Genomic DNA, 12,645 nt, shown 5'->3' with positions numbered 1-12,645 from the left:
TCCCAAGCAAGTTCCATGTCCAGAGCAGAGCGCAACACAGGGTTCAATCTCATGACTGTGAGATCATGATTTGAGCCGAAATCAAGTCAGACTCCTAACCGACTGAGCCACCCAGGAGCCCCAGCTGGCGGACTTTAAAGCATACCCCAGAAATAATATCACTTTAGACAGAATGTATTTCTAACAAATAAGAACTTTAAAAAAGATACAATAAGAGGATCATTATTATACCTAACTAAATGAATAATAATTCTCCATTATCTATGTTCAAATTTCCCTGTTTGCCTTAAAAATGTCTTTTTAGAGTTGTTTGGCCTAAATTAGGACCTACTCAAGTTCCACACCTCACATTTGGTTGATTTGTCTCTTTTCCCTTCTTCCTTACACCCACACTAATCAAGCTCCCCCGTGGTGCTACCAAAGCTATGCTTTTCAAGGTCACTGATTACCTCAATACTGTGAAGGCTGACGGCAGTTCTCGTCTCTCACCCTACTCCAGGGCTTGCCTCCACCTTCCTACCCTCCTGGTTGAAACACCTCTGTGCTAGGACACCGCACACTTCTCCAGCCTTTCTCTTGAAACTGGCATGCTCCAAGGCTCCATCCCTAGTCCTCTTTAGTATTTTCTTGCTTCTTGGGGATGTCATCCAGTCTTAGGGCTTTCAAAGCCATCCCAAATTTATACGTCCAGTCCGTTCCAAATGCCTACTAATTGTCTCCACTTGGGCGTCTACATCCCAAACTTAACATGTCTGAGACTTCACCTTTCGTCTCTCCCTGTCCAGACTTCCCCATCTCCTCCTTCCAATAACTTTGGCCCAAACTCTTGGACTCACCCTCAAATCCTCTTTCTCTCACACACCGCATTGATCCTTCGGGAAATACTGCTGGTTCGACTGCTTGTCACCACCGTCACTGCTCCTACCCCAGGTTCACACCACTTCCATCTCTCGATTGGACCTTACCACAATGTCCTGCCTGTGTCCTTGCTTCTGGCTTTCTTCCTCTTCAGGCTATTCTCAACTGAAACTCAACCCAGCAGCCAAGGTTCCTTTTAACCCAGTTTTTCTGAAAGTAAAAGCCAAACTCATCACAATGCACGTCAAGACCCTATCAGTGTTTCTCAACAAGAAACATTGGTATTTGGTGGCCCCTGGGTAGCTCAGCCGGTTAAGCATCCGACTCTTGGTTTGGGCTGGGGTCACGATCTCACAGTTCTTGGGTTTGAGCCCTGCATTAGGCCCTGCGCTGAGGGCGTGGAGCCTGCTTGGAAATGTCTCTCTTCCTCTCTCTCTGCCCCTCCCCCACTTGTGCTGTCCCTGCCTCTCTCAAGATAAACTTTAAAGAAAAAAAAAGAAACATTGGTGTTTTGGGCAGGAACATACTTCACCATGGCAACAGTCTTGTGCACTATAGGATGTTAAGTGTATTCCTTGCCCCTCAGCACTTCCCCATCAACCCTGTCAGCCATTGTAACAACTAGAAGATCCCCACACATTTCCAAATAGCCTGATGGATCCCAGGTGAGCATCTCTTCCAGGATTTGCTGCACCCCTGCACTCTCCCACCTTCCCCACACCCCACCAACATTTCCGATGTTGCCTCAGACTACTCTCCCTGCAGTCCTTCTGCTCCTGTCTTACTTGAACAACCAGGTGGTTTCTCTCACCAGGACTCTGCCTCTGCTGTGAGTGCTCACCCCACCCCCCAACCCGATGGCACAGAATCCCCTCCTCCGGCCTTTTGCTCAGGTCTTATCTTCTCAGGGAGGCCTTCCCAGGGTCCCCTGTTTGAAATTGTAAACCCCCTTACTCCCAGGTCCCCTTCCCCGTTTTATTTTTCTCCAGAACACCCCTCCCTGTATGGTTTCATTCTTAATCTTGCTTAGTTTTTAGTCTGTCAGCTTCACAAAGGGAGTTGAGGATATTTTGTTCACTACTGTACCCCAGTGCCTGGAACAGTAGTAACTGGCACACAGTAGACAATCAAATATTTGTTAAGTGAAAGAACACACATGCCATGAATATACACTTATGTAGAGAAGAAAACAAGCACTTTTAAACCAAGGAATAAAGAATTGATTTCATACTTTGCAAGGACTGGAGTATACCCAGTCAGGGGTGGGAGGTAGGGAGAGTGGTGATGAGAACCTCAGTTTCTTCCTCTTATCAGTCCAGGAAGACTTCCTGAAGGAGGTGGGGCTTTAGGACTCACCTTCAGCTCATATGAAGGAGATTATAACACCCTGGCAGCTCTCCTAATCCTGATGGCCGTAGGCAACAAAGGGAGCCAAGCTAAAAGAGTGGTGAAGACTTTTTAGGTAAGGAAGTACACTTCCTGAATCTTATTTCCACCGCGATTTACCAATGTCTGCAGGAGACTACAGCAGCTGATGGAGGTCCAAGTTGAAATAGCCCTCCTAGGTAATGTGTGCCTACCCACCCACCTCTCAGAAAAACACACCCCAAAGAATTACACAGAAGCAGGCTACCCAGAGCTTGCCTTCCAAACTTCAGCAGACAAGAAGAAAGAATTCAGATTCGCAGCCATGCAATGGCATATTTTACAGCTATTATAAAAGAATAAGGTGGCTCTTTTTATATTGAATATGGAAGGATCACCAAATGGATATTAGGCAGAGGAAGCAAGGTGCAGAACAGCATATAGCTTACTGTCATTTGTGTAAAAAGAAACACACACACATAAACACAAATATATACAAACATTTATGTATGTGTGTGTGTGTATTTGCTTGAATCTACATGGACTATCCGTGGAAGGACTCATGGGAAGCTGCTAACAGTAGTTTTTGGGGGTGGCGATGGGGATGAAGGGTTGGAAACAGGGTGGGGAGACACTTCACTATCAACTCCTGCATTTTTTAATTTTGTGCTATGTATTATTTATTTGAAAAGCGTAATTTAAATTTAAGTTTCTTAATGTTTATTTTGAGAGAGAGAGAGAGAGAGAGAGAGAGAATGAATGGGGGAGGGGCAGAGAGAGAGAGACAGAATCTGAAGCAGGCTCCAGGCTCTGAGCTGTCAGCACAGAGCCTGATGCAGGGCCCCAACTCAGCAACCCGACAGATCGATAGTGACCTCAGCCCAAATCTGACACTTAAGTGACTGAGTTACCCAGGAGCCCCAAGGGCAATTTAAATTTTAAAAAGAGCACAAATAAATTAACAAAATGAAAACCAACAGGGCCAGGTGAAACGTTCAGCATTTTTGGTGTTAAAACGAAAGCCACTTGCACAAGTACAGGCCACCAGAAGTCTGAGGACAGAGTCCTTCAGCCCTCGCTGACCTCACTTGATAGGTCCCACTTGTGGCCAGGGGCTGAGAAAGCCAGTGGGTTCCCAGGTGCCATCCAAAGCTGGGCAGGATCCAGAACCTGCCCTGCTGGTACAGGGTGAGGAGGGGCTCCCTGTGCCCAGGCTGGTCTGCCCATACCTCTTGGGCTAAGGACTCATTCCTGGCTCCTGTGTTCTAGAAAGCAGTGATGAGGTGGCCACACAGAGTGACCCACAAAGCCACGTGGAGCAGGAAGTGGTAGGCTTAGGTGTGTTCTTCTGAAAGAAAAAAAAAAAAAAAAAAAAAGACAGGCGTGGGGGGTGGGTGTGGATCATGGACAGGAAGGCAAGGAAAGGAAGAGATGACCCTTCTTCAAATGTTTGAGGGATTGTGAAGGAGAAGTCGTCCTGTTCTGCACCCTCTGGAAGCCACAGGGAGGTAAGGAAGAGCGCTCTACTTTCGAAAACCACTTTCTGACTCCAAAGGTCCTAAAATAACAGCAATTATTATGCTCTTTTGAGTCCTTACTGTGTGCCAGGCGCTTGCCTTGCTTGGTGCTTTATTGGCATTTCCTCTTAATTTCCACAGCAATCCTATGAAGTTAGGACTATCCCTATCCGCATTTACAGATACCAAGCCTGTCGCTACTGAGTATAAGCTCATGACGGAGTCAGGATTCAAACCTAGTGCTACAAATGAAGCCATATGCTTCATCATAGGTTGGGCCAGAATCCCAAGATTATGTGATCCTATAAAGCACAAATATAAACACGGGAAGCTAAGTTACAGCCGGGATTCTCTCGCCGACATGTCTTGGGTACACGGGAAGCTAGGGGAGGTGGATGCTGTGTAGATGTCGGACCTCGGTGACACCATCCGGATCCCTGAAGCCGCCCCCGCCTTCTCCCCTTCAAAGGGGATCCACTCACACCAGCCTGGGCTGGGGCCTACGGAGGGAGGCCTGGGAAAGGATCCGCACCCTTGTGCGGAGCAGTCATGGTGTGGGGCGGGGGGGAGCCGGCGGGGCCGCGGGCGGCGGCAGCAGGAGCAGCAGCGGCCGCACGGTGACGCAGCACGGAGGCCCCCCGACCTCCCCCTCGGCTCCCGGGAAGGCGCGGGCGGCGGTGGCGCCGGGGGCGCTCCCAGACGCCGTGGGCGGGCGGCGGCGCGCTCGCCGGGCTGAGTCGGAGGGGGCCGCGGGGCGGAGAGATACCGAGGGGAACGGTCACACTCGAGAGACTGGCGGGGGCGCGGGGAGAGGGGACCAGGGAGAGGGGCAGGGCGGCCTCAGGCGGAGGCCGGCAGCGCGAGCGCGGCCAGGCCCCCGGAAGGCGGGCGGGGGCGCCGCGGGCCGGGCCGAGCCCGAACGCACAGGTGCCAAGGCTGCGCCTCCGGAGCCGGTGACTCAGCGGCGCCGCGCCGGTCGGGGGAGGGCTGGGGGCGCGGGGCGCGTGCGCACGGGAGGCGGGGGGGCGCGCGGCTTCCCCCGGCCGGGGTGCCCGCCCCCGCGGGGGAGCGCAGAGCTCGGCGCGGGGCGGGGCGCGGCGCGGGGGCCGGAGGTTCCATCCTGCTGTCAGCAGCTCGCCAAGCCGCCCACGCAGCCGAAAGCCCGGCGGCACGCGCCCTCCCCATGGAGAAGCCCCCGGGGAAGCGGCCAGAGGAGGAAGGGCTTTCCCCAGGCTTTCCGAGCGAGTTCGGGGGGCAGAGGTTCCTGATTCCTGAGCTCTCCCCTCCAGCTGCTCCTGGTTTTCATGCAAAATCCAGAGGGAGCCCGGTGGAAATTCCTTGGGCACTTACAGCTGGTAGCCTCTGCAGCATTCACCTCGTACCTCCCCGACCTGCAGGGAACGCCCTACACTGCAGGGATCTCATTTTTCTTCTTGAAAGGGAGAGTGAATTCAGTCTCCCTCTATCCCCCTTCCTGAGCTCCCTTCCTAAGGCTCTTATCATTTGGAAGCCACTTTTCACGTGTGAGCGAGGTCCTTCGTGCTGCAGCAACCTCCTAACAGCTCTCGTTTTTGTGGACTTGGCGAATCGAGGGGAGACAGAGTTGAAGAGCTGAGCAAAGAGTGATTGTCCCCTTTGATCAAAGAAAAAACCAAGGCCCAGAGAAGGGGAAGGATTTGCACCAAGCTTATACTTGGGGTCTGTGAGGGTGGGCACAGCATTCAGAACTCAGGGGTCCTGACTTCGCGGTCAGAGTCCAGCCTGCTTCTGGAATACCCTTGGGCCCTCGGCCCTCCCTGATTGCCTCTTAGCATTTAAGTAGCCCCAAGAATGTCAAAGATGCCAAATAAGCCGGTTCGGAAGCATCCAGGGTATCTCTGTAAAGACCAGACTGTGCACAGGAAATACTGAAACTAGACACAAGCAAGAGATTCCCAACTGCTTTGCAGAGTTTGTGTTGCTGTTGCTGCTTTAAAATAATCACTGGGTTGAACTGATGTGTTGAATGAAAATCGTGGTGCATTGGAATCATTTATCAAGGAAGAAATCGTGGAATTCCCTTGCCTCTCTGCCTGGGATGGGGAGTGTATTCCTGGTTGGAGGCAGGGAGGCAGCTGGTTTGACCTGATGGCTCCAAAGCCCTGAGAGGTCATGTGGTGCCAGGTCCTGGCCGAAGCTACCCAAAGTCAGGTTCAGGGAAAACCACAGGGCAGCTTTCCATGTATCACACCGCTGCAGGCTACTTGAACTTCCAAACGCGGTACCTCAATAGAGAGTCTCAGATCCCCAACCCCTGCACTTGCCCACCCTCCAGACAGCCTTCCTCCCAGGAGCTCACAGCCTTTGGAGGCCAGGTCTCTTTCACACCTGCAACAGAGTGAGGGAGTGGAGGCATTATAGACTCGCCCCATTTTACAGAGGGGAAGACCCAGCAGAAACTGGCTAGCCAAGAGAGATGAAGTAAGTCATGCAGAGAAAGGAGATAGAACCCAGAGTTCTGACAGTATGACCAGAGCGGGGTGTCCTGGGGAAGTGGGAGGAAGACCCGCTGAGTTCTGCTGTGAGACCTGCATGTCTTTATATGGTGTCCGTTGTGATCCACTTCCCCCAGCCCAAGTAACCCACTCACCCATGCACAACTGCACCCACTCAGTCCCGCAAGCACGTCCACACCTTATACACATCCACTCACCCTCCCTGCAGTGTCCTGACATTTCCATCAACACAGCTGATACTGCCTGGTAGAGAAATAGGAGTAAAGAGGCCTGGAGCTTGAGACTGGTTCCCATTGCATTCTCCTGGCCAGAATCCAGCTCTCTCTTCTCTTTCCACCTGGACACATGGCCACAGTTTGGGTTTCCTTTCTCTCCCATCATCATAGACCTTTTGCCTATTTCTTATATAACCTTCTGATGAGGCCAAGGGCAGATCAGGGGGGTGGTGTGAGTGGCCCTGAGATGAAACACTCAAAGGGCTTTCTCATGCTTAACTCTTAACACAGCTTCCCAGGCTCAGGACCAGACTGGTCTGGGGTCAGAGGCTGGGGGCAGTGGGAGGGGAGGCTTCTCCATGCTCATGGATAGCTATGGGGGTGGGCTCTATTAGCTGGGAGGAGCCCTCATATGCCTCTCACTCCCCAACTGGCCTTAAGAGCTAAGCCACTGATCTAGGTTCTCACGCATACTAACTGCAGAAACTGGGCTATTGGGCTTAACTACAACCTACTTCCCCTGTGGGGCCTCCCCTCCAGTTGAGATCTTCTTCAGCTCTGACACCATACCCTTGCCTCCCTCAACTCTGCAACTGCTGAGCCGGCCTGGATCGTACATATTAAGAGCTTATTTATTCAGGCAGTATTCATCAAGAACCTACGAGATGTTGAGGTAGCCTCTCATCCCCCATTTGTTCCAGGCCCATGAAGTACCAACCTCTCCTTCCTGTTTAACCCTTCCTGTCCACAGGTTCCCACTGCATAGCAAACCCCAATAGAGTTGCCAACTAAAAAAGTATTTTAAGATCCTAAAAAGGATCAAAAGAGATTACCAAGTGTCAGGATGCTCCTTAAGTTCCTGCCTTATGACTTGCACATGAAGCTCACTGAGAAAGTATCCCTCTACGACCCAGATAATTACTTTTCCAAGACACGCCAGTGCAGGAGTGCCATGGGTTCCCCTACCCCTTCGCTTGCCAGATCCAGGCAAAGCAGTGCTGGTTCCCTGAAAAATACAGCAGAGCTGAAAATCATTTAGGCTTTCAACAGCCTCCCCCATGAGCCCTTCAACTTTTGTGAGCCTCATGCCTGGTCCCTTAGTCAATCGGTGCCACCATGGCATCCTCCTTCCTTATCAAATCAGCTCTTGGACACTGCTCAAATAAAACCTCTTTCATGCTGAAGTGTGAAGGCTGATATAGCTAAATGTGTTGTTTTTCTCCTATCCTAGGAGAATTTGCATTTTAACAAGGGGGATAACCTTGAAGTATCGTAAGGAATCTCTAATTGTGGAGTTGTTGGCACAGGCAAGCTAGTCTGAAGGCAGAGACCTCCCTGGGTCCCCTGAGTCGCCATAGGTTTGGCCTTGTACGCCCACAGCCCATTACCGTATAGTGTCAGGAGAACCAGATGATGAGTTCTAGGCCCAGTTCTGCCACTGACGCATCTGGAAGCATCAGTCACCTCTCGGGCCACAGTTTTCTCATTTGCCAAATGAGAAGTTTGGACCAAAGGACTTTTTAGTACCTTTCCAGCTCTGACTCTCCCTAAGGGCAGGAGGACCCTGATCCAGCTCCTAAAGCCCTCCAGCCCCTACAGCTGTGGCCAGAGGGAATGGCCTGATGCCAGCACAGAGTGTGGGCAGGGACTTGGACAAGACTGCATGGCCTCTGTCCACAGTAGCCTGCCTGCCTGCTGGTGACAAAAGGTACCACTCAGCACATACACTGGTCCTGCAGAGTTACATAACCCTCCCAGATGGGATATTCCAAACAAAAACCAACAGCATAACAGCCCATGCCCCCACGGTGCCCAGGGCCACACATAGCAGGCTTTGCCTGTGGTGGCCTCACAGTCACAACCACCCTGGGATGGAATTTCAGAAGCCCACTCTCTTTTCTGTTTATTTGTTTGCTTGTTTGTTTCTTTGTTTCTCCTAGATGTTATTTCATCTAAGAAAGTTCTCTTTTCTCTAGGCTTGATCAGAGAAAGTAGAGCCCTCCCCCAGCTCCCTGCCTTTCCCCTCAACCACCACCCCAAATCCCACAACACATCAGACTCTCCTTTTCTCAGCCAATCTCTGCTGTTGTTTGCAACTTTTTGACCTCAGAGGTAAGCAAAGAGCAGGTCTACCCTTCCATCCCCAGGATGGAAGAATTTGGAAGAATGGATATAGCTTTCATTCCAGGGAAGTTGCAAGCATTCTCCTGGTTCAGATTCCATTCCCCTCACCCTTTACTTTAATCCTTGACAAGTTCATATACTAGATGAGACTGTGGTTTCCCCACTTAGAAAATGGGCAAGGTCATTCTTATCACCATGGGGCACTGGGTGATAATTCAGATCCCTTTGATTTCCTTAGGAGAAGTGCAAATAATCTTACAATGATGCAACAGAAGACACTTAGTTGAGTTTAAGGAAGTATTTCCCAACTATAAAGTCATGGGACCTCATCACGGATCACCAAGGGTTAGAGGATTTGTCCTGCTTGGCTGCATTTCAGGGTAAGCTCCACATTCTCATATCTGCAATAGCTTGGGTATGCATTGTCCAAAGGTAGAGGGGTAGATGAGAAAAGGGCACAGGTGGAAAGCAGGCTTGGAAGGATGGAGGAATCCTGAACTTGGATTCTAGTCTTTCACTGTGGTCTGACTGTGGATGGGCCCTAGGCCCTGGTTTCTTTATCTGTAGAAATACTACAATGTATTGAGCACTTACTATGTGTCCTGAACAGTACTAACAAATGATACTATTTAACTTTTAAATTTTACAACAACTCTTCAATGTATATATTACTTCTCATTTTATAAATGAAAAAAGCAGAGGCTTAAAGAGGGCAAATAATGAATGTAAAGTCTCATAGATGTTAGAGCAGGATTCATACCCAGATTTGCTTAATTTCAAAGCCCATGTTCTTTTTGAAAATTTTTTTGTAAATGTTTATTTTGAGAGAGCGCAGAGGAGGGACAGAGAGAGAGGGAGACAGAATCCCAAGCAGGCTCTGCATCGTCAACATGGAGCCAGATGCGGAGCTCAAACCCACAAATTGTGAGATCATGACCTGAGCCAAAATCAAAAGTCGGACACTTAACCGACTGAGCCACCCAGGTGCCCCACAAAGGCCATGTTCTTAACCACCTAGGTCTTGAAAATTCTGTGATTCTGTGGTTTCCTTAAGTTCTTTTTAGCCTGAAAAACCTAATTTCTCCCTCATTCTATTCCTGATCTTTGTTTGTTTGTTTGTTTGTTTGTTTGTTTGTTAATGCCCATGTTCCTTGAAATGGAGGTGACCACCTTCCTCATGGAAACAAGAAACCCTTTCCAGCCTGTATGAGAACCTATACTTTGTGCTTTTCCAGAAGCAGAAAAAGAAGGTGCTGCAGTCGCCCAAGCCTTGGAAATCCTGCCAGATGGCCTTGCATTTGGGGATCTGCCAGGCGCAATGAGAGTGTCCCCAGGACTTCTTATAAGAACCCCCTTACTAAGCAGCTGCTTAGTGTTCAGGGCCATGGAGAGTCCGTTTGGGCCCCAGTGAAAATTTTTGAGGGTCCCCAACAAGGTCAGTTTGTCTAAAAATCTTTACACAGGATTTAAATTCAGGATCCAAGTCTCTTTCTGGACCACAGGTCCTACTGCTGATCCCACCTTTCCCCTCCTTTCCCATATCAGCCTCACTTTCATCAGCTCTCCACCCAGACCTGACCCCATCTGCCTTTTCTCGTAAGTGACCTTTGAAACTCAGGCTGCACAGATATTTGCTGAATCAGCAGAACCAACTGCTGCTCCTCTTGCTTGGTTTCAGGCCAATAGGAAAACGTTCCAGGATGTCTTTGTATGGGGCCCTTATGGTGCTAACTCTGTGGGCCTGGGAAGGGCTTGGGGATATGGAAGGACAGAGCAGGATGGAGCAAGGCACAGAGAGCTTGTGAGGAGGACAGAGCCCAGTGGGTTTTCCCTGAAGCAGGGGTAACTTGTTTCTCTTGAATTGTGTTCTTTTTGGATGAAAAACTAGAAAGAGCAGTGGTCTGGGCTCTTGTACAAGCAGGGGACAGAGGATCTTTATAAGTGCCTACTTTGTGCCGGCTTCTAGGTGAGCAAAAAGACACACACTCCTTCCTCTTGGTGAGCCTTCACTCTGGCCCCATTTTCCAGCTGACCGGCAAGAAGTCCTCTTCTTGCTGGGGGTAGAGGAAGAAAAGGAGGATATGCAGTTTGGTGAGCACTGACCTTCTCGTTGCTTCCCCAGCAAAGCAGGCCTTCCAGCTACAGGTAGACAAGGACTCTGAGTATCAAGGCCCTTCTTACTCTGTTGAAAGGGTTTAGCCTAGTAGGAGGTGATTAGGGTAGGGGGGGATTGTACTTTTAGGGGATGGGATGATGTTCATATGCAATACAGGTATCTCTGTGAATTGAATCTTCAAGGCTGTGTCCTCCTTCCAGCTACCCTTGGCTCTTACTCTTCCTGACATAAACCCTTGACTCCAACCAAGATAACCTTCTCTCTGGGCTCTCAATATGATTTATATGCTCCCCCTTTTCACCCTGTTCTCTTCTGATAGAGGGTGGCTCTAGGCAGCAGCAATCTGCTTATATTTGTTTAGATATTTCTCGATATATGTCTCATGTATGTTGAACAAGGTCTATTTGCTTCTTTCCTGTTTTTCCCCAGCACAGGGTGTACAGTTTTGAATGGACTGGACACTAGATAAAATACAGCTGACTGACTGACAGACCTTCACAGTCTCTTAATAGCTCTCAGAATGGGCCAGACTTGAGCTGCCATCTCCAGGAGGACAACCCTGACTCAGTAGGAGCAGAGACACCTGCTCCAATCAGCATTTTAGACAACAGGCTAAGAAGCACATCTAATGACTTTCTAACTATCCTTCAGCCTCCAGTCAGTATGATACCATGGAGCTCAAAAATTGACCTAAGATTTATTTCATGCTTAAAGGATGGGAGTAGAGGAGTCTTCCCTGGGCAGCTTACGTGGAACCAACAGATAGATAGAAGGAAGAAAATATGGGAGAGAGAAAGAGTTTGAGGGGAGAGAAGAAAGAGGAAAGAGAGAAGGAAGGACAAAGAGAAAGGAAAAAGTGGTGAGGAAGAGAAAGTATAAAAGGAAGACAAAGGACGAAGGAAGAGAAGAGAGGACAGGGGTTACTACTGAGCCACCCAGACTTCATGGCTACTTGGAGGTGGGGAGTAGGAGCTGAATTTGATTCACAATTCAGGAATCTTACCCAGCCTCCAGTAATCCTCTGCTTAAGGGTTGGGGAACACGGGAAAGCCCTGGGATCCACCGGCTCTAAATGCATGGCTGGGTGGGTGTGCAAGCATGTGCTCAGACAGAGGAGCTGTGGTCACACTGAAGCAGTAGCCTCAAGGGAGGGTCATGTGCTTCCATGGCAAGAAGTAGACTTTGCCAGATCAGGCTAAGGCTCTGACTCCAGCCAGGAAAAGGGATAATCAATTCTGTAGATGCTGTGAGCCTTGATTGAAAAAATAAAGAGGAGGAAGCTAGATCACTGCTTTCATTAAGAGGCAAAAACAGTGGGGGCTGGAGCTTAGCAAGAGCCAGGAAGCATGCAGAGAAAGAACATTAACCCCTCCAGCATCTTTCTTCCATGGTATGTCTGCACTCACTCACCCCCTCATCATTGCTTCCTTGGCCTAACCTCCAGGGCCACCACCTTCCCATCTCCCTCAGCGGAGAAGGGAGAGAGGCCAGGCTGCATATTAATGCAGATCTGATGACAATTAAACGATCCATTATTTCTTGGTTCCAGGTTCCCCAAGGCTCTTGCCTCTCCTGGATTTGGGCAGGAAGAGGAGTTCTGAGGATAAGAGACAAACCGTGTGGGAAGATAATGCATCTAACACAATGCCTGGGCCCTTGTAACCCGCACTCAAGCCTCAGCAACCTCACCAGGGCTGCATTCTTACTATAACGAGGCCAGAGAAGGACAAATAAAAAATGAGAAAAGATTTCAGTAAAATTATGATCCAAAGACCTCATCTGCCATACGGTCTTCCTACTTCAGCACGCCCAGTAGAGAACTGATTCAGCAGGGAGCTCCCCAGGAGAAACACCAGGGAGAGGGCTGCTGGCTCTGCTCTTCTCCTCATCTCACCCTGTCCATAAAGATCTCTCTCTCTCTCTCTCTCTCTCTCTCTCTCTGCCTGCTGGCTGCA

General features: G+C 49.7%; 1 protein-coding gene across 9 annotated transcripts in view; it reads right to left on the bottom strand.

The window, feature by feature from the left end:
- IQSEC3 (IQ motif and Sec7 domain ArfGEF 3) overlaps positions 1-12,645 on the bottom strand; it is a 111,059-nt gene that overhangs the window by 95,188 nt on the left and 3,226 nt on the right. For 8 of the 9 annotated variants that reach the window (XM_053895004.1, XM_019464884.2, XM_019464889.2 and 5 more), the window contains exon 2: positions 10,524-10,628. The exons of the other annotated variant lie outside the window; for it this stretch is intronic. In XM_053895004.1, the coding sequence (XP_053750979.1) occupies positions 10,524-10,628 (105 nt within the window). The remainder of the gene's footprint in view (positions 1-10,523; positions 10,629-12,645) is intronic. 9 annotated transcript variants of the gene reach the window in all.

Source organism: Panthera pardus, unplaced genomic scaffold (genome assembly GCF_024362965.1).
Source record: "Panthera pardus isolate Hobbes unplaced genomic scaffold, ASM2436296v1 HiC_scaffold_6, whole genome shotgun sequence".
In the NCBI taxonomy this organism is placed as follows: Eukaryota; Metazoa; Chordata; class Mammalia; order Carnivora; family Felidae; genus Panthera; species Panthera pardus.
Note: the sequence above shows the minus strand (reverse complement) of the source record. Positions and strands in the feature narration are given on the sequence as shown.